At 43.6% G+C, this 26,707-nt stretch overlaps 1 protein-coding gene and 1 pseudogene across 1 annotated transcript; one reads left to right on the top strand and one right to left on the bottom strand.

Moving 5' to 3' along the window:
* Positions 1-1,747: 1,747 nt before the first annotated feature.
* On the bottom strand, positions 1,748-26,649 carry Palb2 (partner and localizer of BRCA2). The gene is made up of 13 exons (XM_085841347.1): positions 26,451-26,649; positions 23,248-23,307; positions 22,511-22,604; positions 20,641-22,035; positions 17,142-17,803; positions 16,541-16,612; positions 13,984-14,145; positions 10,872-10,957; positions 8,660-8,821; positions 7,595-7,711; positions 6,330-6,417; positions 5,085-5,233; positions 1,748-2,113 (listed from the first exon to the last, which is right to left on the bottom strand). Exons 1-13 carry the CDS (start codon positions 26,496-26,498, stop codon positions 1,903-1,905), a joined length of 3,306 nt encoding a protein of 1,101 aa, XP_085697473.1. The 5' UTR covers positions 26,499-26,649; the 3' UTR covers positions 1,748-1,902.
* LOC110297335 (large ribosomal subunit protein eL27 pseudogene) lies at positions 24,822-25,621 on the top strand (annotated as a pseudogene).
* Positions 26,650-26,707: the final 58 nt, after the last annotated feature.

Below are 26,707 nucleotides of genomic sequence, written 5' to 3'. Positions count from 1 at the left end.
CTCAAACTTAAGTATCTGAGAATGACTCTGAACTCCTGATCTTTTTGCCTCCGTTTCCAAAGTGATGGAATCATGGACTTGTATTACTATACACTCGGGAGGTGGAAACAGGAGGATCACAAGTTCAAGGCCTTCCTCCGCCACAAGGAGTTCAAGGCCAGCCTAGGATCCTAGCCTACAAGAGACTTATCACAAAAGGGGGTGGAGGGGGCAGGCTGCTAATGATAGGGTGCTGACTCATATTGAAGGATGCATGTGAAAATGAGAAAGAGAAAGGCTACTTCTAATCTAGGATTTTTTTTCTTTAAGATTTTTATTGTTACTTGTGTGTCTGAGTATTTGTTGTGTGTGTGTGTGTGTGTGTGTGTGCAGGCTAGGCTCAGAGGAGGGTATGAGATTCCCTTGGAGCTGGGGTTACAGGCAGTTGTGAGCTGTCTGACATAGGTGTTGGGAATCAAACTGGGGTCCTCTGGAAGAACAGCAAGTGTCTTAACTGCTCAGCCATCTCTCCAAACCCTAAACTAGGATTTAAAAAACTTTGTTTTGAATTATGAATATATAAAAATCAGGCAGTATAGACAGCATCAGAAGTCTATTTTAAGGCTTGGCACGCTGCTGCACACCTTTGATTCATCATTTAGGAGGTAGATGCGTTCAGAGCTCTGAGGTTGAGGCCTGCCTAATCTACACAGTGGATTCCAGGTCAGCCACAGTCTTCCAGGCTACATAGTATTCATAGTGAGGTCCTATTTATTATTATTATTTGTTTTTTTGAGACAGGATTTCTCTGTATAGCTCTGACTGTCCTGGAACTCACTTTGTAGACCAGGCTGGCCTCAAACTCAGAAACCTACCTGCCTCTGCCTCCCAAAATACTGGGATTAAAGGCGTGTGCCACCACCACCCGGCGAGGTCCTATTTTTACTTTTTTTTTTTATAAATATTTTTATTACATATTTTCCTCAATTACATTTCCAATGCTATCCCAAAAGTCCCCCATACCCTCCCCACCACTCCCCTACCCACCCATTCCCACTTTTTGGCCCTGGCGTTCCCCTGTACTGGGGAATATAAAGTTTGCATGTCCAATGGGCCTCTCTTTCCAGTGATGGCCGACTAGGCCATCTTTTGATACATATGCAGCTAGAGTCAAGAGGAGGTCCTATTTTTAAAAAGAACAAAAAAGATAGATTGTAGGTATGGTGGTACACACCTATAATCCCAGCACTTGGAGAGCCTGAGGCAAGAAGATCTTAAATCTGAAGGCAGCCCGGGTTATGTAGTAAGCCTCTTTTAACCAAGAGGGCCAGGGAAATTAATAGCTTAGCACATAAAAGGCCTCTACCTCCCACATGGTGAAAGGCAAGAACCACTGTAAGCTGCAGTAAGTACACACACACACACACACACACACACACACACACACTGTGAAAACAAAATGAATAAACAAGAAATTCAATATAATCAAAATGCACTATGTACATAAATTAAAAAGTATAAATTAAAAACTCACTCTGTAGACCAGGCTGGCCTCGAACTCAGAAATCCACCTGCCTCTGCCTCCTGAGTGCTGGGATTAAAGGTGTGCGCCACCACACCCGGCAGTATTTCTTATTTTTGAATTGATATGAACAGACTAGAAAAAAAATAGAACAAGCCCAGCAGAATGTATCAAAATAAATATTTATTAACATTCATTGGTTATGTACAGCTGTAATAGCAAATGTGCAAAGAATGCCTTAAAACTATTAACCTGAAAATAACTATAAACAAATGTTCAGTCAGTAGTCACTATCAGAAGAAAATTAAGTGTGTGGGAAATACATTCAAGTAATCACATTAAATGTCATTCAGATATTGTATTCTTAAAAAAAAAAAAAAAAAACCCAAACTATGTGCCTCTTAAAAGTAGCGGTATATAAATATATTTCCATCCTTTTGTCCAGCTAGCAAGTGAGAATCTGTACTTGACCATTTAACCAAAGACCAACTCTGCTCAGAGACAGGTGGGAGGATAGCCGTGCAGTGACCCAGAAGCAAATCCCAAATGGCAATTGTCCCAGAAGTCAGGACTGCTGCTGCGACATGATCTTTCACATCCCCTTCCAAGAACCTGAGACAAAGAAGAAGAGACGATTCAGATTTCACATCAAAGGCTTCAAGGACTCAGAAATGGCTCTGCAGGAAAGGCACTTCACTAAACACCAATGTTTAATCCCCAGGACTCACATGATGGGGAGGAAAGTGACTACTGGAAGATGATTTCTGTCTGCCATACACTTCCACGACCCATGCCTCGTAAATGTAACACTAAATTTAAAGCTTGAAGAAGGAAAAAAATGCTCCCAAGAATCAGCCAAAATCAAGCTTCCAGCCACTGTGACTACCTGGACAAGAGGACTGCTGGCCTGCACAGCACAGTCCAGAGGCTGCATCTTATACTGCCCAGCACTGGCTCACACATACTCCCTCCCTCTACCTGCTAACCACACTCAGTCAACCTGAGGGACCTTGCTCTGCCAGTGTTTTTCTCTCTCTCTCTCTCTCCCTCTCTCTCTCTGTATAGCCCTGGCTGTCCTGAAACTCACTTTGTAGACCAGGTTGGCCTCCAACTCAGAAATCCGCCTGCCTCTGCCTCCCGAGTGGCTGGGATTAAAGGTGTGCGCCACTACTGCCTGGCTCTGGCTCTCTTTCTCTGCCCATCTGTCTCTGTCTGCCCCTCCTCCCTCTTTTCCTCCCCTCTCCCTCTGATCTTTATGTATAAGACTCTATAGCCCTGAATCGTACCATGCCTGGAAACTTATCACCCAGGCTTGTCACCATTATCCAAAGTTCACCTGAAGCACAGCAAACACACTCTCCCCTAAATTCCTGAGGCTGCCTCATTTTTTGGCAGCCTTAGGAATCCCTAGAACCCATTAGCATAACACCGTGCCACATTCTACCATTCAAGTATAGTCCCAATCTTTTCTTACTTTTTTTCTCAAAAAAGAAAGAAAGAAAGAACAGAAAAAAAGAATCTGACTTATTTATTGTCTATGTGTTTATGTGTATTTGACCTATGGGACCCACATGGTGAGGAGAGAACTGGTTCCCACAAGTTGTCCTCAGACCTCACACCCGCTTAAAAAATGTAACAAATAAGCAAAAACCTAAACCAAAAAGCAAAGGCTCTGTAGTCTGCACCTGGCTTAAACTCCAAAGACAAGTGTTGTGTGACCCTGAGCAAATTAACCTTCTCAATAGATGAGGATAGTGAGACATTTGACTTCATGGTGCTATGGGGCTAAGGATGATGGAGAGGTGTATTAAAAAGCTTGGAGGTGTGGGGGTTGAGAGGTGGTTTGCAGTTAAGAGCTCTGCTTGGGCTGCTCTTCCAGAGGAATATGGTTTGATTCCCAACACCCAAATGGCAGCTCACAATCACCCCAACTCCAGTTCCAGGGAATCTTGACATCTTCAAGCCTCTAACTGGACTGTGGGCTACTTTGTGGGGGTCTCTCCTTCTTCCACAATTCACCAATCCTTTTCTTCCCTTTCACCTCCCAACACTAGGTAGGAAATAGAGGGGGAAGGAGAGGAGAGGAGAGGAGAGGAGAGGAGAGGAGAGGAAAGAGACGATGTTATCATTAGACTAATTCCTGCTGACTAGGGGCAGCGAACAACTTGGGGCAAGTTTGATCTTCACAGTTAGGATATCTAATTTCTTCTTTTCAGTTCTTCACACTTGACTACTTGACAAACTGCAGCCAACAACATCCACCTACCAACGGGCCCACCAGACCCTTCTCTCAGGACTCTGGCAGTTCTATATCCTCTGACAAGACCACAGAATTCTAAACATCACACACTTGGAGAAACGATCTGCAGCTGGCAAAACCATGCCTCTGCCAGAGAGCATGAGGCAAATCATAGTCAGCTGCTGCAAAGCTGCCCCATAGCACCACACCTGGGATTAAAATGAAAATGTATAATATTCCAGAATTTTCACTACACTTTATATTGAAAAAACCTTCCTAAAGTTCATGTAAAAGACCTTTAGTCTTTTTAAAAAATATATTTATTTTTAAGTATGTGTATGTGTCTGTGTGTAGGTGTGTGCATGTGACTGCTGGTGTCCACAGAGGTCAGAAACATCCTTTGGAGCTGTCATGCAGTTATGAGTTGTCTAACATGGCTCTCTGCAGTAGTAGCCATGCACTGATTATTCGTGATCCATCCCTCTATATATTCAGATCCTGTTTTTTCCTTGAAGAAAATGTCTAGGGTGCTGAAGAGACAGTTCAGTAGTTGCTCCTGTAGAGGCCTGAGTTGCTCTTGTAGAGGCCATATCAGGTGGCTCACAAATGCCTGTAGCTCCAGCTCTAGGGATCCAAAACCTCTGGCCCTGCACTCTTCTTTTCTTTTCTTTTTTTTTTTTTTTTTTTTGGGGGGGGGTTCAAGACAGGGTTTCTCTGTGTAGCCCTGGCTGTCCTGGAACTGACTCTGTAGACCAGGCTGACCTTGAACTCAGAAATCCACCTGCCTCTGCCTCCAGAGTGCTGGGATTAAAGGTGTGCGCCACCATGCCAAGTGAAAATTTTTTTTTAAAGATTTTATTTATATGAATATACTGTAGTTGTCTTCAGACACACCAGAAGAGAGCATAGGATCCTATTATATAGATGGTTGTGAGCCACCATGTGGTTGCTGAGAATTGAACTCAGGTCCACTGGAAGAGCAGTCAGTGCTCTTAACCAATGAGCCATCTCTTCAGCCCCTTAAGAAAATTATTTTAAGCCAGGTGGTGGTGGCTTTAATCTGAGCACTGGCAGGCAGAGGCAGGAATCTCCGAGTTCCAGGATACCCAGGACTACACAGAGAAATCCTGTTGAAAAACAAACAAACAAAACAACAACAACAAAGAATGTTTTCTATTCAAAAACAAAACAAAACAGAACAAAAAAACCTCTACCAGTGAGCAACCTCTGTAACACAATAGCCTTTAACATCTAATGTTTCTATAGACTCTGGTGACACAAAAGTACCCAGCATAGCGCCTTCAAAATCACCTCACCCTTGAAGAGCAGCACACACACACTTACCTTCCAGCCTGCCCCTGAGGAAGGGAGCACAGCAGAACACCCGCACTCCGGGCCGTCTTAGGGTTAATCACCAGCAGGTGGAACACGGGGCTTCCAAGGGCCTGGCTCTCTTTGGCACAAGGTTGACTCACAACAACAAATAGGAGCCCCTGATGCAAGAGAGAAACAATCACCCAACCGTCAAGAGTATTGGTGGTGGTGACAAAACCAGCGCAGAAGGAATGATGGACAGACTTCAACATGCAGGATATAACCACTGCCTTCCCTTCATCACACAGCAGCAGCTGAGGTGCTCGCCACCTGGATCCTTGCCAGGCCTGATGATCATGAGTCCAGCAGACTCCTCAGGTTCCTATACTTTAGATACACATTGTGCCACCCACTGGGAAAAGGCTGGTACAAGGACAGATGTCAAAGAGACGTGTACAAGAAACCTCAGACTGGAAGTGCTCATTTGTAAATTAAACCTCAGAATTCCCATAAAGTGACAAAAAGGAACCATTGTCTGTGGTTTGTATGGCAAAAGCCACGTAAGCCCTCTCCCTGCTTTGAAGGTCAGTGAGTAGGAGTAATTAGTATATACCAAATATGCTAATTACTTAAATGGAAACAAACAAACAAACAGGTACATTGTAGAAACAGATTCAACTTTTGTAACAGATTATAAAAGCTAGGCTCAAGATTTTGTGATAGCTTGAGCTACATACTGAGTTCTAGACCAATCAGGGCTATATCATGATTTCTTTTCCCTTTTTCTTTGTTAAGTAGTTAGGTGTCAAGTTTGATATCAGGGACAATACTTTTAGGACAAAAATCATAGTTTGGAAGTGGGTCTTTAAGTCATACAGGCATAAAATTCGACAAGCAATCGTTCTGCATTAACAGTTTTATGTATAAATCTCACAAAAGAACAAACAGGCTAGGAATGTAGCTCAGTCAATAGGATTGTAGCTCAGCCTGCCTTGTGCCAGAAAGCCCAGCACTGGAGAGGTAGAAGCAGGGGAATCGTAAGTTCAAGGTCATCTTACTCAGGACATAGACAGGTGCAGGCCAGCCTGGGCTACAGGGAACCTGTCTCCAAACAAAAGGAAGCAAAGCAAAGCAAAGTCAAAGCATATTGCCATCCAATGTTGAAAGACAAGACAACAGGAGGACATGCTGACTGCCACTGTTACTGCCCCCTCTGGGCGGTGAGACCAATGGGTAACACAAATAACCACCACACAGCCCTGGGTCAGAACTCACCTTCTCAGAACAGGCTCCGTGACAGACCGAAGCCTGGTAGGAGTCATCAATGTGCATCTTCTTCAGGAGCTGGCCGGTTTTTAAATTCCTTAGACATCAAAGTAAGTGAGAAAATTATGTTTTTTCAGGAAAATGACTTTCATGTATTATACGTCTTTTCCTTTTAAAGATAAGGTGTTGCTGTGTAGCCTAAGCGAGCCTCAAACTTGTGCTGCTCTAGCCACAGCCTCTCAGTGCTGGTGTGGCAGGCCTGCACCACATGTCTGCTTCACATAGAATGTTCTTAATTTGTTACCAACTCTTTTGGGAGGTAATAACAGGAAATCACTAAGGGACAGAACACTGTACTTTTGGTTTGTCACACTTCATACACTACTACTACTACTTCTTGTTTGAGATAAGGTCTTACTAGGTCTAGATCTCCTTATGCAGACCAAGCTGGCCTCACACTCCTGCCTCTACCTCCTGAGTGCTAAGATAAAGGACATGCACCACCATGCCTAGTACCTTACACACCCTTAGTAAAAGTGTAATGGCAGTTTAATTTTATCAGAAATTGAACTTGATAGTTTAGCCTTGATGGACTCTGCTCTACCACTGTGGACAACCTCCTCACATTCCACTCAATGTTCCCCCATCTCCCTGTGCTGGGAGAGAAGCCAGCCACAAGTTATACCACTCACTGTTACGGTTTGTCTTCTCAATTGCCACCTGAATCTCAACTTACCCATTCACATAGGCTTGCCTGCTTGTCGGGTTATAGGATTTACTGAATATTAGGTTGGAGTATGGATGTTTTGCCTGCACGTATATCTGTACACCAAGTATATGGTTGGTGCCCATGGAGGGCAGAAGAAGACATCAGATCCCTTGGAATTAGAGTTACAGATGGTTGTAAGTCATCAAGTTGCTGGGAATTGAACTCAGGACTCTGAAAGAGAGGTCAGTGCTCTTAACTGCTGAGCCAGCCCCTGACTCTGCATCTTAGAAACATTTCTAAGATGTTCTTTTTCACATATCTAGGCTCACTTTCTTGGCAAGACAAGGACAAAGCTTCTAACAATGGAAAAGAGGAAACCACAGTCATGTCTGCCATCTCTCTTTCTTTCCACATATCCATCTGTGTATGGCTCTGTCAGCCCCTCGCCTCAGCTTCCTGCGTATGGGATTTCAGGTATACAGCACCATACCCTGCCCATGCCCAGCATGCCTAACCTTCACAACTATGAAACAGACGCACACTCACATATAAAGCGAAAGCTCACCAGATCACAATGCTGTTCACAGTGGTAGTACCAAGCAGAGCTTCCTGCGTCCCTCGGACTTCAGCAAAAGTCAGTACAGTCTCATCAGGAGGCATCAAAAGCTGTTCATCTTTGCTGCTGTATTAAAACAGTACTGAAAATCACTTTTGAACCTAAACAGTTCCTAAGTAGTCCTTCTAAACATTACTAGACTATGTATAAAACAGCAATAAATGAGAGCTGCTCTCTCAGAGGTCCTGAGTTCAATTCCCAGAAACCATCTACGATGTCATCTGATGCCACCTTCTAGCATGCAGGTGTACATGCAGATGGAACACTCAGATACATAAAATAAAATCTTTTATTTTCTTAAATTATTTTATTTACTTTAAATGAAATTAAAACCAAAACCAAAACCAAAAACAAATAAACCAACAATGAATACCAGAACAAAGTTTTAATAAGAAGCCTTATCACTGGACTCTTGCCCAGACTGCCATGTTGGTTCAGGGCTAATTATGACAAATAAGTTCCCTCCCCTGCTATGAGGAAGGACAAAGAACAGTAAAGAAAACAGACTGAGGTATAGCTCAGTAACAGGACTAAAAGGAAAGAACCTGGGAAAGTACAGGACATGACAAAAGGAGAAAACGTTTTAGTTCAGGTTATCACGTGCTGACCCTGAAGGACCTGAGAGGTGACTATGAAACAAGCATGCAGGTCTACAGCATGAGAAACAGCTTAGAGCTAGAAATGCATGTTTGCAGGTTGCTAGCATCTAGACGGGAAAGAAAGCAATGGACAACATAGAACAGGGTTCTTCTAATATTCAAGAGACACACAGGAATTCTAAACAAAGCCAGAGAGAGAACCAACTACATTTACTGAGCCTTTCTTCTCCATTGGCTTCCCTGGCTTCCACCTCTTTAACCTGCTCGTTGGCTGCAATGTGGCATTAAGGCCATGCTTGCGACCACACCCACAGCAGAGAAAATCAGGTTCCTAGGCATCCACTTTCCCTGAAGCCTGAGGTAAAATGCCTCTTTCTTTTACAGAATGGTGAAGAGCAATCACTGCTTTTCTTACCTTCCGTCGTCAGCAAATGTCATGATTTGTATTTGTTGATTGCATAGGGTCCCAGTGCTACTAACTAGCCTCCGCTTTGTCAGGCCAAGCATAGCTTTTATATCTCCAGATTTCAGGAGGACCTGCTTTTCACTGTCATCACCAGAAGAGCACAGCAACGCCCTACACCAAACACAAATCCGAGGAGCCAGGAGTAAGCAGCGGGCAATCAGGCACTAAGTATACATTTAAATCGCAACTTCAGGCACAGATGTCAGTCTACACATGGTTTCATTTTTTTTAAGGATTTTTTATTTTGTGGTGTGTGTGTGTGTGTGTAAGGGTAGGCATAACATGTGGATGTGGGTTCTATCGAGTACCTGAAGCCTAAAAGGCTTAGGATCTCTTGGAGCTGGAACTACAGGTGTCTGAAGGGCAGCTGGACTGTTCTATGGGTGTTGTGTTCTGAACTGCTAAGCCATCTCTCCAGGCACTAGATTTTTTTGAGACAAGGTCTCCCTACGTAGCTCTGGCAGGTTTTGAAGTTGCTATGTAGACCAGGCTGGCCTCAAACTCAGAGGTTTGCTTGTCTCTGTCTCCTATGCACAGGAATTAAAAGCGCGTGCTATCATGCTCAGCTAGATTAAATTTTTGAAACAGAGATTCATAGAACCCAGGCTGGCTTAACATTTCTCCCTCAGTGTGCCACCATGCCTGTATCAAAATTCAAATTCTTCTATGATTAAAATAAATTACTTTTATTTTCAATTACATATATTTGGGTGCCAGTGTGTGGGTTTGTGCTCCTGAGTGTAGTGTTTGTAGAAGCCAGAAGATGATGTCAGATCTCCTCAAGCTAGAGTTACAAGTGGTTGTTAAGCTGCCCTACAAGGGTATTGAAAACTGAACCTGGGTCCTCCTGTAAGAACAGTATGCACTCTTAACTGCTGAGTCATCTTTCCAGTCCCCTGAGATATTTTTAAAAAATTTTTTATGTGTATGTGTACATGGCTTCATGAGTTTATGTATTCAACACACATACAGGAGGCCACAGAGAACAGAAGATGGTCATGTCTGTGAGCTCCATGTTGGTCTTCTCTGAGGGTAGTAAGCTCTGTTAACTACTGAGACACCTTTCCAACCCTTTCCATGTTTTGAGTAAGGTTTTATGCAGGACTTGAGAGTCTGATACAGCTAAGTGTAATGCTGACCTTGAACTCTTAATCCTCCCATTTCAGCCTCCCAAATTCTAGGATTACAGGATGTCATCATGATTGGCCCTAAATTAATGTTTTGTTTTGTTTTTTTTCAGAAAAGATTTACTTATTTTGCAGGGCGGTGGTGGCACACGCCTTTAATCCCAGCACTTGGGAGGCAGAGGCAGGCAGACTTCTGAGTTCGAGGCCAGCCTGGTCTACAGAGTGAGTTCCAGGACAGCCAGAACTACACAGAGAAACCCTGTCTCGAAAAACCAAAAAAAAAAAAAAAAAAAGAAAGAAAAAAGATTTATTTATGTCATGGCTATATCTTAAGTGTATATGTGTACAGTATGTATGTTCAGGTGCCAGGAGAGGCCAGAAGAGGGTGTGTGATGGTTTGTATATGCTTGTCCCAGGGAGTAACACTATTAGAAGGTGTGGCCCTGCTGGAATAGGTGGTTCCTTGGTGGAGGAAGTGTGTCACTGTGGGTGTGAGCTTTGGGGCCCTCATCTTAGAAGTCAGTATTCTGATAGCAGCCTTCAGATGAAGATGTAGACTCTCAGCTCCTCTAGCACCATGTCTGCCTAGATGCTGCCATGCTCCTGCTTTGATGATAATGGACTGAATATCTGAACCCATAAGCCATCTCCAATTAAATGTTCTCTTTACGAAGAGTTGCCTTGCTCATGGTGTCTGTTCAAAGCAGTAAAACCCTAACTAAAACAGGGTGTGAGATTCCCTAGAACTGGAGTGAAAGTAATTGTGTGCCACCTATTGTAGGTGCTGGGAACCTAACCCAGATCCTCTTTATGTGCAGCAATAGCCTTAAACACTGGACAATCTTTCCATACCAGAAACTCAGATTCTTTTAAGATGCCCTGCTTTTAATACTGAAGTGTGAGTTATAATGTGTACTCAGAATAACTGTAAAGAACAAAGATGGTGGAGTGTCAGAGCAAGTGAATGAGAGAGAGAGAGAGAGAGAGAGAGAGAGAGAGAGAGAGCGCATGTGGAGTTCTCAGAAACTGCATACCTGATTTCTCTGATTTCCAAACTTCCCAAAGCTACACATATAAGATTGTAAACATCAGGCACTGGAACTATTTGTAATACTGGAACCTACATAAAAGAAAGTTATATTCAGTCACTTATAGTTTCATGAATATTTCAGAAAAAAATTTATCACTCTTTTCTTTCTTTCTTTTTATCTTTTTTTTTTTTTTTTTTTTGGTTTTTTCGAGACAGGGTTTCTCTGTATAGCCCTGGCTGTCCTGGAACTCACTTTGTAGACCAGGCTGGCCTCGAACTCAGAAATCCACCTGCCTCTGCCTCCCGAGTTCTTTTTATCTTTTATTTTGTGATGGGGTCATAGTAAGTTGTGTAGGTTGGCCCTGAACCTGTGACCTTCCTGCCTCAGCCTTCTGAGGAGCTGGGATTACAGGCCTGAGCCTGCTACTCACATTCTCTTGAATTCTTATGGAATTAGGACTATGTGTGAAATGTGAAGATTCAGAATACTTTCTTCTGCCTCTCATGCCTTTTGGTGTTTTGGTTTGGTTTCTGGTTTTTCTTTTCTGAGATAGTGTCTCTTTACATATTGCTGACTGACCTGAACGCAATATGTACCTCACTGTCTGCCTATGCTTCCCAAGTGCAGGGATTAAAGGCATGTGCCACCCCACCCGGGCCCTCAGAAAAACCTTCTTACAAGCTGTAATCTAATTGTATGAGCTGGATGTGGTAGTGTGGACCTGTAAGTCCAGGACTATGGAAGCTAAGATAGCGGGGGTCACAAACTGAAGGCTACACCATGAGACTACAATCATTCCTCCCTGCACCCCCACTGCCAAATAAACAATTAAACAGAAATCTGTGTTAAGAGTTAGGTTAGCAAAAAAAAAAAAAAAAAATCTTAAAAAAGCTGGGCAGTGGTGGTGCACGCCTTTAATCCCAGCACTTGGGAGGCAGAGGCAGGTGGATTTCTGAGTTTGAGGCAGCCTGGTCTACAGAGTGAGTTCCAGGACAGCCAGGGCTATACAGAGAAACCCTGTCTTGAAAAACCAAAAAAAAAAAAAAAGGCTAGGGAGCTGGAGAGACTGACTGCTCTTCCAGAGGTCCTGAGTTCAATTCCCAGCAACCACATGGTGGCTCACAACCATCTGTAATGGGAATCTAATGCCCTCTTCTGATGTCTCTGAAGACAGTGCAATGTACTCACATACATGAAATGAATAGATAAATCTTAAAAAAAAAAAAAAAGAGTTAGGTTAATATTTACTTTAATTTTTTTTCAGGTAGGGACTCTCTGTGTTGGCAAGCCTGGTCTCAAAGTACTGGCCACAAGCACTCCTGCCTCAGCCTCCTGTAGCTAGGACTATACACTTAAGCAATAAATGCTTGTTTAGTGCAATTTCTGCCTCTAACAACCCCGAACTAGTAAACTCTAGCAAACAGATGGACATTAAGGTGCCATTTAATGATTCTAGGGGAGCAAGCAGCTCAAGTAGAAGAATCACCTGAGCTGCTGAGTCTGTGCAGCACAGGCAACAGTGAGACTGCCTCAAAAGGGCACTGGGTGAACTGGGGACATTGCTCAGCACTGAAGAACACTACGGTTCTCAGGTCTCAGGGAGGACCTGAATTAGGTTCTCAGCATCTGAGGCAGTCTACAACTGCTTGCAACTCCAGCTCCAGAGGATTAAAATGCTCTTCTGGCCTCTGTGGACATCTGCACTCATATGCATATACTCTCCCCAACATACATATGCATACCGAAGGATAAATCTCTATTCAAAAAATGTGTCAAAAATCTGGGAAGTTTGTTCAATAATCAAAGTGCTTGCCTTGTTAAATGTGAGATTAGAATCTGACCCCCAGAATCCAATGTAAAAGAGCCAGGTGGAGTAGCAGGCACCTGTAATCCTAGCTTCGGGGAGGCAGAGACAGGTAGACCTCTAAAGCTCAGTGGCCACTCAGCTTAGACTACTTAGTGAGTTCTAAGCTAATGAGAGACCCTGTCTCAAAAACCAAGACAGACAGCTCCTAGGATTGACATGTGATGTACACATGTGCTGTCGTCTGGTCCCCACAAACACATGTACTCAAACCTGAATACATAGATTCACCACCTGCACACATACATATACATAAAGAAAGGAAGAAGGGAAGAAGAAAGAAAACCTCATTTGTTTAGGGGCTAGAAGTGAAGTTCAGTGGCAGACCGTGAGCTTAGCATGATCCTAGCTTTCTTCCCTCAGGAAAAAAGGAAGGAAATTTTATTAGACACTAAGCAGATAAATGTTCCCAGTGCACTGTGTGCAAAGCCCAGTGCTCAAAGCTGTGAGTTCAGGGGGAAAAAAGAACAAATACCTATGGAGAGTATACAACAAACCCAGGCACATGGTGTGCCTACAGTCCCAGCACTTGACAGGGAAAGGCAGGCGGGTCAGGAGTTCAGGGTACGCTTCAGTCCATGGAGAGTTCCAGGCCACCTGGGCTACACGAGACCTTTCTCAATACTCTCCTCTCAACAAAGAAAGAAATACATACACATAAATGTTTAAGTGGATCAAAAACCTTAAACCGGGGCTGGCAAGATGCTTCAGCAGGGAGAGATACTTGTCCTACAGTCCTGGAGACCTGAGTTTAAACCCTGGCACCCACAGTGGAAGGCAAGAATGATTCCTGAAAGCTGTCCTCAGACTCCCACACTCACGTATCATACACAAACACTCACTAATAAGATAATAATAGTAATTTAAACACAGTAGTACTGTAGCCACATTAGAGGTGCATGACGAGGAATAAAGATAATCTATGGAAAATAGGATAGTGTTTTGGTGAAGAAGAAATATGACTGTCAGCAGTTAGACATCAGAATAGGTAAGTGCTGCAAGCTTCCCAATAGACTGCTGTAGAACTCCCCTGGCATGCAAGCATGCTGAAGCTAACAAAGTGTTATGGTGACACTCGAGTCTAGACGGTGCGCATGCAGTGCTCAATGTAAACTTTACGTCTGAGATGTCTCACTCATAATAAATGCTGGGATCTGAGTTTGCAATGAGTGGTCACAGCTCTCTGTTAAGCTGTTCATTCACATCACAAATGACGCAGATCCACCTTTCAGCCCCGAGGCTTGGACATACCTCTGTGAAGTGCCAGGTATGAACTTTCTCCCACTGCAGAGAATTCAAGGGTTTCCAAAGAGAAACTACATCTTCACAAGCAGTTACAATACATGGCTCCTTAGCACCAGCTCTTTCCCACCACATGGCGCTCACATCCACAGAACAGGAACTGGAAGGATTCTGACCCAAAAGGAGAAATTATGTTAAAGTTTCTGCTTAATGAAAAGACTAAAAGACAAAGTATCAAAGGTAATGAGTTACAAAGATGAGAAGAAATACCAGCTACATAAAATGAAAGTTCTATGCAGGTCATAAGAAAGAGTTGTATACATTTTATGTCACACACACACACACACACAGAAAATCCAACCCCTAAACCATCTCAGATTTGATATAAAAAATCTTAACTCCAGAACTAAGTAAAAGGTTTTACTTACACACACACACACACACACACACACACACACACACACACACACACAAAGTTAGCCCACAAGAACTGACTTGTTTGGAAATTAAAGATCCTGGTGAACAACTCATCAATTAAAGAAAATGAATGACTCAATAGGTAGAGATGTTGCTTAGTAGAGATGTTGCTTGGGGGCCAGAGTCATTGTCACAGTGCCTACCTGACACTTGCAGGTTGGTATCCAGTTTTGGTGAGCAGGCTGGTTTAGAACTTGAAAGTTAGATCCAGCTGGCCTCCCAAGTCCCAAGTGCTGGGATTACAAGTGTGCACCCCCACACCCCTATTCTCTGTCTCTCTGCCTCTCTCTCTGTCTCTCTCTGTCTCTGTCTCTCTCTCTCTTGTTTCTAGAGTCAGGGTTTCTCTGTAGCCCAAGCTATTCTGGAATTCACTCTATAGACCAGGCTGGCCTCGAAGTCACAGAGATCTGCCCGCCTCTGCCTCCTGAGTGCTGAGATTAAAGGAATACAGCCCTCCACCTCCAGCAAATATGCCGTTTTTATTAGAACAAGGAGAGTCCTGTGGGTCCAACACCACAAAACATGGCCAAAGCAGCATTTGTCAGAAAAAGTAAAATAGAGAGCAAGCAGCCCAAGGAGTTAATAAGAACACAACAAACAATGAGAACAAAATAAAAACAATGAATGAAGTAGGCATGGCAGTGCATGCCTGTACCAGAAAAAAAAGAGGCCAGAGGATCCTGAGTTTAAGGGCAGTCTTAGATACACTCTGAGACCGAGCTCAAACACAAAACAAGCTCAATATAATCAAAAGCAAAACAAACATGACAGAGGCAGGAAGACGGGGTGTGGTTCATTTGCCTGTCACATACAAGCTTTGGGTTCAATTCCCTGCACCCAATAGTCTAGTCATGACAGAACATACTGTAATCTCAGCACACCCACCACGTGGAAGGCCATAGTCAGCTAAATCAGGAGAACAAGGCCAGTTTGGTATATATAAGACCTTGCCTCAAACAAATTAAAAAACATAGGAGAATGGAAAGACTTAACTGCATATATACTGACAGAAAAAACACTGAACCATTAACGCACAAACTTGAAAGTGTGAACAAAATGATAAATTCCATCTGAATCTAAGGTATTAAAGTCATCCCAAGTGGAGGACACAACGAGACCATGGACCGCAGAATCAACAAAGCAGAGCCCCTAGGGGCTCGCTGGGGCTGAAGTGACAGTCACAGATTCTGTATGGAGCTGGGCTAGATCCTCTGCATACATGTTTTGGCTGTTTGCTTGGTGTACTTGTGGATCTCCTTAACAGCTGGAGTTGGGGGGCTACCTCAGATTTTTTTGCCTGCTCTTGGAACTCCTCACTTCCTACGGGGTCTCCTCATCCAGCCTTGAGCCTAGTCTTACTACAACTTGCTAAGCCGTGTTCAGTTGATAGCCCTGGGAAGCCTGCTCTTTTCCAAAGGGGATCTGGGGGAGAAGGGAGACCGGGAGGAATGGAGGGGAAACTGTGGCCAAGACATAATGCATAAGAGAAGAGTAAATAAAATAAATAAAATTGATCCCAGAACAGCGTGGCACAGAGCATAGGCACTATTCCTACATACCTGCTGCAGAAAAGGAGCCTGGAGCTCAGAGGCTAATCTGTGAGTAACGGGCAGCAACACTTGTGTGTGTTTGATGTTTTTCCTCTCAACTCCTGGTGTTCATCTGGGAAAGACTCCAAAGCCTCACCTCCATTCCAAGAATACTCAGCAATGTTTGGAAACCGTTTTAGATGTGGTAGCTAAACATTTACTGCATCAAAACCCAGGACTGACTTTGCTTTTCTGGAGAAAGAGTTTACTATGCAGCCCGATCTGACCTTGAAACTGATAGGCAGCCTAGACTGGCCTCACACTCATGGTCAAAAAAAAATTGTTCTTGGCAATAAGTTGGTATATAAATTTCAGATAGATAATTCAAAGCATAACTATAACTAAATACTGTGAAAAGAATTAAAATCTGCTTATCTGCTTTGTTTCTCAATATATTTAATAATATTAAACAAACAAATGAATCAGCTCTGTCTTTGCTAACTCATTCAATGTTTCACATGTAATATACAAGGCACACAGTAACAGGACATTTTGCTGACCTTTAACTCTGAAACCAACTGTAGGTTGCCTGGGTTTAACCTGTCACAAGCAGGGAGATCTGCAGGTTCAGTCTGTGGAAACAGAAGTCACACTGTGAGCTTATGTTATGCGATGTCTGCCCTTCTCACTCACTTATCAGCAAAGCTACCTCAGCTACCTCTAACAACACAAAGGCAAACGCAACTATTTCCCTTCGAGCAAAGAGCAGGACTTTTAAAATACATAATTTAGGGTGCTGGAGAGATGGCTCAGCATTAGGAGCACTGACTGCTCTTCCAGAGGACCCAGGTTTATTCCCAGCATCTGCATGGCCGCTCACAACTGTCTGTAAGTCCAATCCAGGGGCTCTGACATCTCACACAGACATACATGTAGGCAAAACTATGCATATAAAATAAAAACAAGAAAAATTATTAAAAATCCATAATTAAATTAGTTTTAGCTTTCCTAGAATGAGCTTAACATTTACAACGAAGACATTTCAAACAAACAGCAAAAGTCTTTAACTACAGGGAGGCAATGAGGAGATCATCACGCTGTCCATATTCACTAAGACATTTCATCCTTTCAGAGAAAACTTCACAAAGGAAACGATTGTACCTGTTCAGTGGAATGTTCATGTAACTCGAGGCATGCATTTCCACAAAGCTGATTTTCTCTGAAAGTGAATGACTCAATAGGTAGAGGTGTTGCTTGGGGGCCAGAGTCACTGTCACAGGCAGGTTGTCCTTGCCTACCTGACGCTTGCAGGTTGGTGTCCAGTTTTGGTGAGCAGACTGAACTGTTGCACTGTTTACTGTTATTGACAAGACTGTTTGTGTTTCCCAAGAGAGGAGGTTGGGATGTAGAGCAAGGCTGTGCAGCTTCAGTAGATAGAGTCTCACCGGCTGCTTGGGAGCCGAGAGCTGGAGTCATGCCTAAGATGGGGAAAGCAGGTGAGCACAGGGAGGGAGGAGGCCTGCCACTGTCATTAGGCGCAGCAGTGTCTGCAGGAGTGAAAAGCACTATGGATGAGGAAAGGCCCTTGCTCCCTGGCTGCCTTCTCAGGGTTGGCCCTGGATGGTACGTTTCTCCTGGTGGAACAGTGAGCTCCTCTTCCGCCTCCGAATCTCTTTGCAGTTCCTCCAGAGCAGCATGGTTTCCTTGTCCAGGAAGTCTCTCACCACAGTTTGTTGAGTCAGGAGACTCAATCAGTTTTTCTGAGTAGGACTTCAATTTTTCAAGTTTAAGAAGCCCAAAGTCTTCATCAGGTAACTCAAAGTCTGTGACAGTGAGAAAAGACAGGTTGCCTGACAGTTAGGATTTCATTCTCACAGTGCAATGAAAGTATTATCTTACTCTGAAGTAATAAAATGCTATTATGTTGATGTACGTTGTTCACATGCTCTCTACCTTCCTTTTTTAGAACAGCCAGACTGGTTGATCAGCAAGCTCTGTAGTCACAGAAAGGAATGAAGCACCAACCAGCAGGTTCTACAGCATGGACACAGTGCCAGGTGAAAGCAAACAGATGGAAAATGCAAAGTCACACACGACATAACTCCACTTACGTGAGTGACTGGAACGCTAGCTCTCCCCCAGATACCTTGCAGTAGTCTGGTAGCTGTCTATGGACTGGGAATGGAGAGTAAACTGGAAGCAGATGCTTAACGGGTGTGGGCGTCCCTGTGGCACGCCACTGGCTAACTCAGTAAATCAATACATGACACTGGATTGCTCACTTAACAAAAACAGTTAATTTTATGTTATGAGAATGTCAACTCTGGAAAAACTTTCTAATTCGAGAAGACTGATATTATTTATTATCCTACTACGTTTATTATTACCATATCCCTGGGACTGTAGAGAGTGCTTAACAACATGCACTTTGGGGCTGGTGCAATATCTTAGAGGTTATGAGTGTTTATTGCTCTTCTAAAGGGCCTGAGTTTGGTCCCCAGCCCTCACATCAGCGGGCTCACAACCACCTCTAACTCCTGCTCTAACATCTCTGGCCTGTGCAGGCACCTGCACCACATGCACAAGACACACACATACACACAGCTGAAGATAAAATAAATCTAAGGAGTAAAAGAAAGAGAAGAGCATCTACTGCTCTTACAGAAGGCCACATTTCGGCTCCCAGAATGCACAAGGAGGAAGCAGCCCACACCTGCCTGTAACTCTAGCTCCAGTGGATTTGCCTTCCTCTTCTGGCCCCTTCAGGCATTACAGTCATGAACAAATCCACACACACATGCACATAAACAACTTAAAACAAACACCACATCCCTTTTCTGACCCCTTAAGCACTAGGCTGGGTATCGTGACCTGAGCTTTGAATTTGAGATTAAAAAGGCAGAGACATGCACCCCCTTTAGTATCTGCAGTCAGGAGGAAGAGCTAGGGGATGTTTATGAGTTCCACGGCAGCCTGGTCCACATAGCAGGATGGCCAAGAGCTACATAGAAATACCCTGTCTCAAATTAAACAAACAAACAAACACACACACATGCAAGAGAAGAAAGAAGAGGAAGAGGAGGAGGAAGAGGGAAAGGAGGAGGAGGAAGAGGAGGAAGAGGAAGAAAAGGAAGAAGAGGAGAAAGCCTTAAAACAAACCAAAACCAGAAGCAGCACCAAAATCTTTGGCCTGTTTTTATTGTTATTAAAATAGGTTTTGTTGCAGGTTTGTTTTATCTTTGTTATAAATGATGCTTTAAAAACATCTACTGTATTAATACCAAGTTTACATATGAATAATAAACTTGATAATGGAAACAGAAAGGGTTTTCCATGGCAGGGGACTGGAGAGATGGCATAACAGTTAAGAGCACTGAAGCATCCACATGGAGACTCACAGCCATCTGCACTCTAATCTCGGGAATCTGACACCTCTTCTGGCCGCCACTAGCATTGCATGCATGTGGGACACAGTCACACAGGCAGGCAAAACACTTATACGCATAAAGAAAATAAATCATAACAGACCATTTCAAAGAATAAAACAAAATGTCTAATTAGGCAAGGTAGTCCAGACTCAGGAGGCTAAGGCAGAAGGATCTTGAGTTCAAAACCAGTTTGAACTAGATAGTGAGACACCGTCTCTAAACTAAAGTTTCTAGATTATTATTGGTGTACATATTTTTTCTTCCTTCCTTTTTTCCTTCTTTCTTTCTGAGACAGGTCTCACTATGTAACCCTGGATGGTCTACAACTCAGAAACCTGCCCCCCTCTACCTCAGCTGTGATTAATGGTGTGCAATACTATACCTTGCCACCTTCTTAAATTTTTGTATTGTTGGTTAAGGAAGAGCCATGCTTCCTATCCTTATATTTTTGGTTGAGCCTAGCCTTTAACGGCTTAGCCATCTCTCTAGCCTGTGCTTTCTATTCTTAAATGAATGAATCATAGCTCATAAAGAATATCTATGCCTAATGGTATATAACAGTTTGCTGCCTGTCTATGCACAAAGTTTTATGAGAGCACAGTAAGTTGCATACTGTCTGCAGCTCCTGCTGCACTGTACCTGAGCAGGTGAAAATGACACTACCTATATTTCAGGCATTTGCTCATTCTCTACTTAAAGCCCAAGTGATCCAATTTTTCTGTTGTTTATCAGGTATGATTAACTTCTGAGAAAATGAGTAAAAAGCTTGTTATATTCTTGCATGCTGTTCCAAAATCTTATATTCCAGACAACAGTCATGTTACCCATCACATTTCTCAGACTTCCTACTATGTGAGTTTCCCTGTAGTTTTACCCAATACGTACTCCATTTTACTATGGGGCCTATGGGGTGCTACGGAGGGAGAATGTACCACTTGCCTTAGATTCTACCCAGGGACGAGACTGAGCTGTAACTGACTAGGCAGTAATTTAAGGAAGCCCCCAATATATTCCCCTTGCTATGAGATTTTCAAGCACACCACTGACCTGCGGTGCCACACTGTACCCTCCCTCTGCCTTACTTTCCTCAACTGAAGATGAAGATAATCAATGACTTGAATAGGGCAGTGATGATTCAGTAAGTTAACATTGTACAGAATTTACAAATGCCAGGTACACAGTGATGATGAGCTGTCACATCAAACGCAATCTGACTTGCCTTCGGCTCTTACCATGAATAATCACGCCTCTGTTCTGACATTTATGCTTGGTGAATTTGCCATTGGACCTGTTAACAGTCAGTGCAGCACACGGAGGAAAAAGCAGCTGACAGTGACCCAGTGTGGAGGTGCGGACTGATTTTCGTTTCCCTCTGTGTCCTCTACCAGGTGGCGGTGTGGTGGCCTTCCCAGCAGGTCCTGGAGGAGAGCTGACCTCAGCTGGTGAGAGCAGTTTCTGAGAGAGGCTGCCTGAACTGGACTGTCCCGTGCTCGTGTCCAGCATGCCACTTTCACTCTGGTCAGTGTCGTCACTGGAGAGGACGACCGCCTTAGTTGCTTTGGTTTTCTTTTTAAGCTCTTTCTTTTTGACACCCAAATGACTTTGAATTACAGCTTCCAGAGCTATTTTCTTCTGACAATCTGACATACGACGGGTTGTTCTAACATAGTATTCTGCAGGAAACAGAAGGCCTTCAAGCATAGTACAGGAATGTATTTGACTTTCTGTGGAAGGAGGAGAGACTGCTGCCGGGCTGAGGTTCTTAGATGGACCAAGAATTTCATCTTCCTGAAGGGCCTCATTTCTCCCATCAACAGTGTTACTGGGAGACTTTAAAGACTTAGAGTTTGGGGTAGTATTTGCTGGCAAGTTACTATGCGTGAGATCATTTACAGAACAAGAATTAGGACTTCCTGGCAGCTGACCATGGGCACGCACAGCTTTATCTACTACTGAGTTTACTGTAAATATAGTCATTTTGTGGTCTTGTGCCACCAGCTTTGTGGATGAAGCCGGGCCCTGAGTCGTAATTTTGCAGCCACTTTTAGGAGGTGTATGTTCAAGGTGCCGACCGTGATTGATGTTTGACGCAGTACATTGAGGAACTGTAGCCTCCGTAGAGACAGTATTTCCTCTCACAAGTCTATCAATTCCCCTTTCTGATTTGCCAGATGGCGGAATTAATATACCCTCTCCAATTCCTGTAACAAGTGCTGGAGAGTCAGGAATTTGAGACTTCAGACTTAAAAGGCGAGTGTTTTCACTTACTGGAGTCCTAGAATTCTTACTACTGACTGCTTCCTGCCCTTTTCGATGCTTACCGAGGAGCGCAAGAGAATTAGTGTCAAAATAACCTTCCTTCTCCTGTGAAACAGATGACTTCTCCCATGGCGCCTTCATTGTCCCCGGAAGCGTATTCTGCTCTTTCTTGCCATCAGGGCTGCTGGTGCTATGCAAAACTTGTCCTTGAATGTCACCTGCTCTTGGTGTATGTGATACGTCTTGGCCTTGTTTACAGTTAGAGGACTGAGGTTCAGCATCAAGTATCTGAGAGATGTTTTCTCCAGTCTCCTCATCCAGATGGTTGCTTTGCAATGTGTCACAAGGAAAGCCGTTATTTATAGATTCTGAGGGGGAAAGTATGTACATATGAGCTCATAAGTCCACTCCCAGGTAGTCAGGAGAACCAAAACCAGACCCACACTGAAACATACACCTAGCCATTCATGCAGCATATTTACAGTCAAAGAGTGGCCCTGAGGCTGAGGTAGAAGGCCTGCCATGAGTACAAGGCCAGCCTGGGAAACATTGTAAGAGCTATTTATGGCTCTGTGGTAAAACATCACATTAAAAAAAAAAAAGTCATAACTAAAAATAAACTTAAAAACTTATTTTTCCAATTATAACACTAAATATAGTTCTGAAAATTTGAGGAGAAAAAAGGCAATTAAACTGGCAATCCAATTGAAGGCACTGGGTATTGCTTGAATTGTATAACATGAATTTTTATGTTATTTAAGAAGTTTCTTTTCCATGTGAAAAAATAACAGCAGCCAACTGGGGAGTGAATAGAAAGCAAGCGTAAGTGAGCGGCTGATTTACCAGAGTGGCTTAGCTGTGAGGAGGCTTCCTGCTGGGGCACACAATCTTCTATTGCTTTCTTAGAGTTCTTAGCCTTCTCAGCTCTTTTGGCACGCTAGAGAAAACAAAAGCAGCCCAAGAAATCAATTTTCCTTAAAGCTTTATTACCATCAAGAGCCTTACTTCCCATTAATTGTGGTGGTGCGTACCTGTAATTCTAGCACCCTGAAGGCCAAGGCAGGATTGTGGGTTTATTTATCTTTATTATGTTTTATTTATTGTGTATGTGTGTACACCTCTATGCCTTAGCACTTTTTAGTAGATATCAGAAGACAATTTTCCTTACACCATGTTATTCCTGAGCACTGAGGTCACTTTGTCTCTTGGCTGCAGGTGACTTTACCCTCTGAGCCATTTTGTTTTTTTTTTTGTTTTTTAAGATTTATTTATTATTATACATAAGTACACTGTAGCTGACTTCAAGCACACCAGAAGAGGGTGTCAGATCTCATTACAGATGGTTGTGAGCCACCATGTGGTTGCTGGGATTTGAACTGAGGACCTTAGGAAGAGCAGTCAGTGCTCTTACCCGCTGAGCAATCTCACCAGCCCCCGAGCCATCTTGTTGACTGCAGGTTTATGAGTTTAAGTCAAAATGGACTACGTAGTGAGGCCCTGTTTCAAACCAAAACCAGACCATCAAAACCTTTTACATAGCTTGTGCAACACCTTAATTTGACCAACTATGATTCACTCACCTGAAGTCGAGCAAGTGTCCTGCTGTATTCCTTTTTCAAAAATGCTAGCTTTTCCTTCAACTGGAAGAAAAAGATTAACAACTCTGAGCAGTGGAAAGGTGAGAACAGAGAGAATGGATACAGTGCCTATCAGGCCCGAGACTGCATATGGTGCTCTGTAGCATCCCTCAGCAGGATCAGTGCCGGGAAGGCCAGTTTTCCCATTCAAACCTTTTCTCGGTTCCTACAAAGCATCAGCCTCTCTCAGGACCTTTCCATGATGGTTTCCTGTCACCTGGAACAATTTCTGTGGATTCCTCAAGCCTCAGTGTGCAGGATTACTTCCCTAGGACGGACTTCTAAGGTTCTTGCTCAAACCCAGTTTAGACACTCTTCCGTTCCTCGGTGCTATTCTCAAATTTTACTTCACCACACACTATGCTGTCCATTTTCTCCTGTATCTTCCCATCACTTTGAGAAGCAGGGAGGGGGCTATTACCATAGTCAACCAACCAATAAATGCTCTTTATCTAATACTGGCCCAGGAAGTTGCAATAGTAACCAACACCTCCCAGTAACACACACAGTGCCAGTTATCCCTGATGCTTGAGGTACAAGGTGGTTAAGGCAATTTACCTGGAGTGAGGAATGCAGATAACATTCAGAGCACAGATAAGATTTGACATAGTAATCGGTACCTAGACTAATCCAAGTGATGTAAGTAACTAGCTTCCTGTAGGGAGGCATTTCCGAGGGCTACCACTTGCACCTAGATCTAAAGGAAGGAACTAGTCTTGTGGAAATAGTGTATGTGTAATTATTCTAGACCCCACAGTAGGAAAGCTCCATGGTGGACCAGTGCATACATCTGAAGAACACACAGAAGAAAGCCAGTGAGAGGTAGGGGTTGTTGCCGCTGAGTTCCCATCCAGCCACACAGCAGGCCTCTCTACAAAGCTTTTGCAAATAAGTTAATTTAGGCTATGCCAAATTACTAGTTCCTGAAAGTTTAGATTCTCTTTGTCTCCTTAGCATCTGTGGTTGAAACGTTCCCTTAGCAGAAGTGCCCCCCTTGTCTTTCCACCATTTAGGACCCCTATATTCATCCTTTAGACAACTGTTGAATTTCTATCCTCAGTATATTCCTTTAAAACAACACAAAAGGGGCTGGAGATGTAGAGTGTTCATCTAGCATGCACTTTGATCCTCAGCACTACATAAACCCAGTTCTTTGGTGAACACCTGTAACTCCAGCACTTGCGAGGTACTGGTCATCCTTAGCTTCCTAGTAAGTCCAAGACTAGCTTGGGATACGAGATCTTTTTTTTTTTTTTTTTTTTTTGGTTTTTCGAGACAGGGTTTCTCTGTAGCCCTGGCTATCCTGGGACTCACTTTGTAGACCAGGCTGGCCTCGAACTCAGAAATCTACCTGCCTCTGCCTCCCCAGTTCTGGGTTTAAAGGCGCGCGCCACCACGCCCGGCTACGAGATCCTTTCTTAAGAACAACTCCACAAACCAAAAGCAGCAAAAAAGCTACAATGAAAGTTACTAAAAGGTCCTTCTTTTCTGCTGGGTGCAGACTGATTGCTGTTGAAATGGGCAAGTTCATGAAACCCAGGAAAGTGGTGCTGGTCCTAGCTGGACGATACTCTGGATGCAAAACCGTCATCATGAAGAACATTGATTGATGATGGCACCTCAGAACGCCCTTACAGCCATGCCCTAGTGGCTAGAATTGACTGCTATCCCCCCAAAGTGACAGCTGCCCCAGGCTAGAAGACAATTGCCAAGCAATCCAAGATCAAGTCTTTTGTGAAAGTTTATACCTATAACCACCTCATGCCCACAAGGGAGTCTGGATATCCCCTTGGACAAAACTGTTGTCAACAAGGATGCATTAAGAGACCCAGCTTTGAAACACAAGGCCAGGCAGGAAGCCAATGTCAAGTGTGAGGAGTGATACAAGACAGGGAAGAGCAAGTGGGGTTTCCAGAGGCTTCACTTTCAGGTATGTTTTTGTTTTGGTCATTAAAAATTAAAGAAAAAAGTTACTAACAAATTAAACTTTTCTTAAGCACTTTCCCCACCTCATTCCCCAGAGTTGTTTGTGGACTCCAGCACTTATGTGCTAAAGTCACCTTAGTCCCCATCCATTCTCAGACACACAATAATAAAAATGGCAGATACTTTCATAACGTGCTTCAGTTAGTCCTAGGGAATTTTGTGACTTTAATGTCCAATGACTCAATTAGCATTCACAATAGCCCTAACAAATAGATTCTATTATATAATCATCCTCCTTTTAGATATGCAAACTGAACAGAGAATAAGCAGTTCCCTCCAGGATGCTGCCATTTATAACTGCTCCATTTAACACCCCCCACACAGAGGTTTCATATCATATATTTATATTTTGATTCATAATAGCAGCAAACTGCAGTTATGAAGTAGCAACGAAATTATGGTCATGGGCCACCACAACATGAGGAATTGTGCTCTTAACCTCTGTTTGTTATCTTGTCCTCAATCTTATCAGAAAGTAGGAGTTATCTTGTTTATTTGTAAATGATCTTTACCACCCTTAGAGGGTAAGACAGGATAGGAAGACAAATTAACGTGAATTCTAGTTTTACAAGGAAGCACAAGGACATGGAAGTAATATTTAAGTCTTGCAGGAGAATAATATACTGAGCCCGAAAGAAATGAGAGCTCCTTCTAACTACTACACTAAATTTGTATGCACACACACAACACCTATTCATTATATGTAATATTTATATTCTTTTCTTCCCCTCATCTTGTTCCAACGTGGGTCTTAAACATGGAGAACACCAGCTGCAGAGCCAACCAGAGTACACATTATAACCATCCCTTTCTCCAATGTAAACCTATTTTGGAGGTCAAGCCCTAACAGACAAACACGAAAATGTAAATATAAGGCTGTTGACGTGACGTGAAAGATTTACGTGACAGGGCCGGAGTGGAGTGGGTGAGAAGGGGGCCTCTAGGTTTACCTCTACGTAAAGTTTTACACCTAATATTTATGCAGTGCCACTAGAAGTTGGGTTTGGCTCGTTTGCATTTTCAGCTTCGCCACCCGAGCAGCGCGCTCATCTCGGTGACTTCTCGTGGAGGGTAGGTAGGAGGACACTGCCTCGGATACAGGAACGAGGTTTGAAAACGCAGCCTAAAGCCCTGGGTCACCCTTCCCGCAACCCGGGCACCTTTTCCTTCTCCGCATAGCTGAGGGGCTTCCCGGAAAGCTCTTCCATCGGGATGGAAGCCGAACGCAAGGAGCAGCCGTCTCCAGCCTCGGGCCTGTGGTCACGGGGACCCAGCCAGGGCTTCCTGGGGCCAAGAGGAACCCCTGGGATGAACGGGGACCTAGTTCACCCCCACTATGTTCCTGCCGAGCCACACAGGTCCCGCGCACTACCCGCTCTGGCCAATTAAAACCTCTGTTCGTTCTGCGCACGCGCAA

This window comes from Mus caroli, unplaced genomic scaffold, assembly GCF_978045245.1.
Source record: "Mus caroli unplaced genomic scaffold, Mus_caroli_1 scaffold_8, whole genome shotgun sequence".
Classification (NCBI taxonomy): domain Eukaryota; kingdom Metazoa; phylum Chordata; class Mammalia; order Rodentia; family Muridae; genus Mus; species Mus caroli.
Note: the sequence above shows the minus strand (reverse complement) of the source record. Positions and strands in the feature narration are given on the sequence as shown.

What these genes read in the sequence shown, in the direction of transcription:
- Palb2 (XM_085841347.1), bottom strand. Translation starts at nt 26,498, where the DNA reads ATGGAAGAGCTTTCCGGGAAGCCCCTCAGCTATGCGGAGAAGGAAAAG. An exon ending in CAGAGGCGTGATTATTCATG is followed by an intron (nt 17,804 to 20,640) that starts GTAAGAGCCGAA and finishes TCACTGTCACAG; the next exon opens with ACTTTGAGTTACCTGATGAA. An exon ending in ACGGAGCCTGTTCTGAGAAG is followed by an intron (nt 5,234 to 6,329) that starts GTGAGTTCTGAC and finishes CTCTTGCATCAG; the next exon opens with GGGCTCCTATTTGTTGTTGT.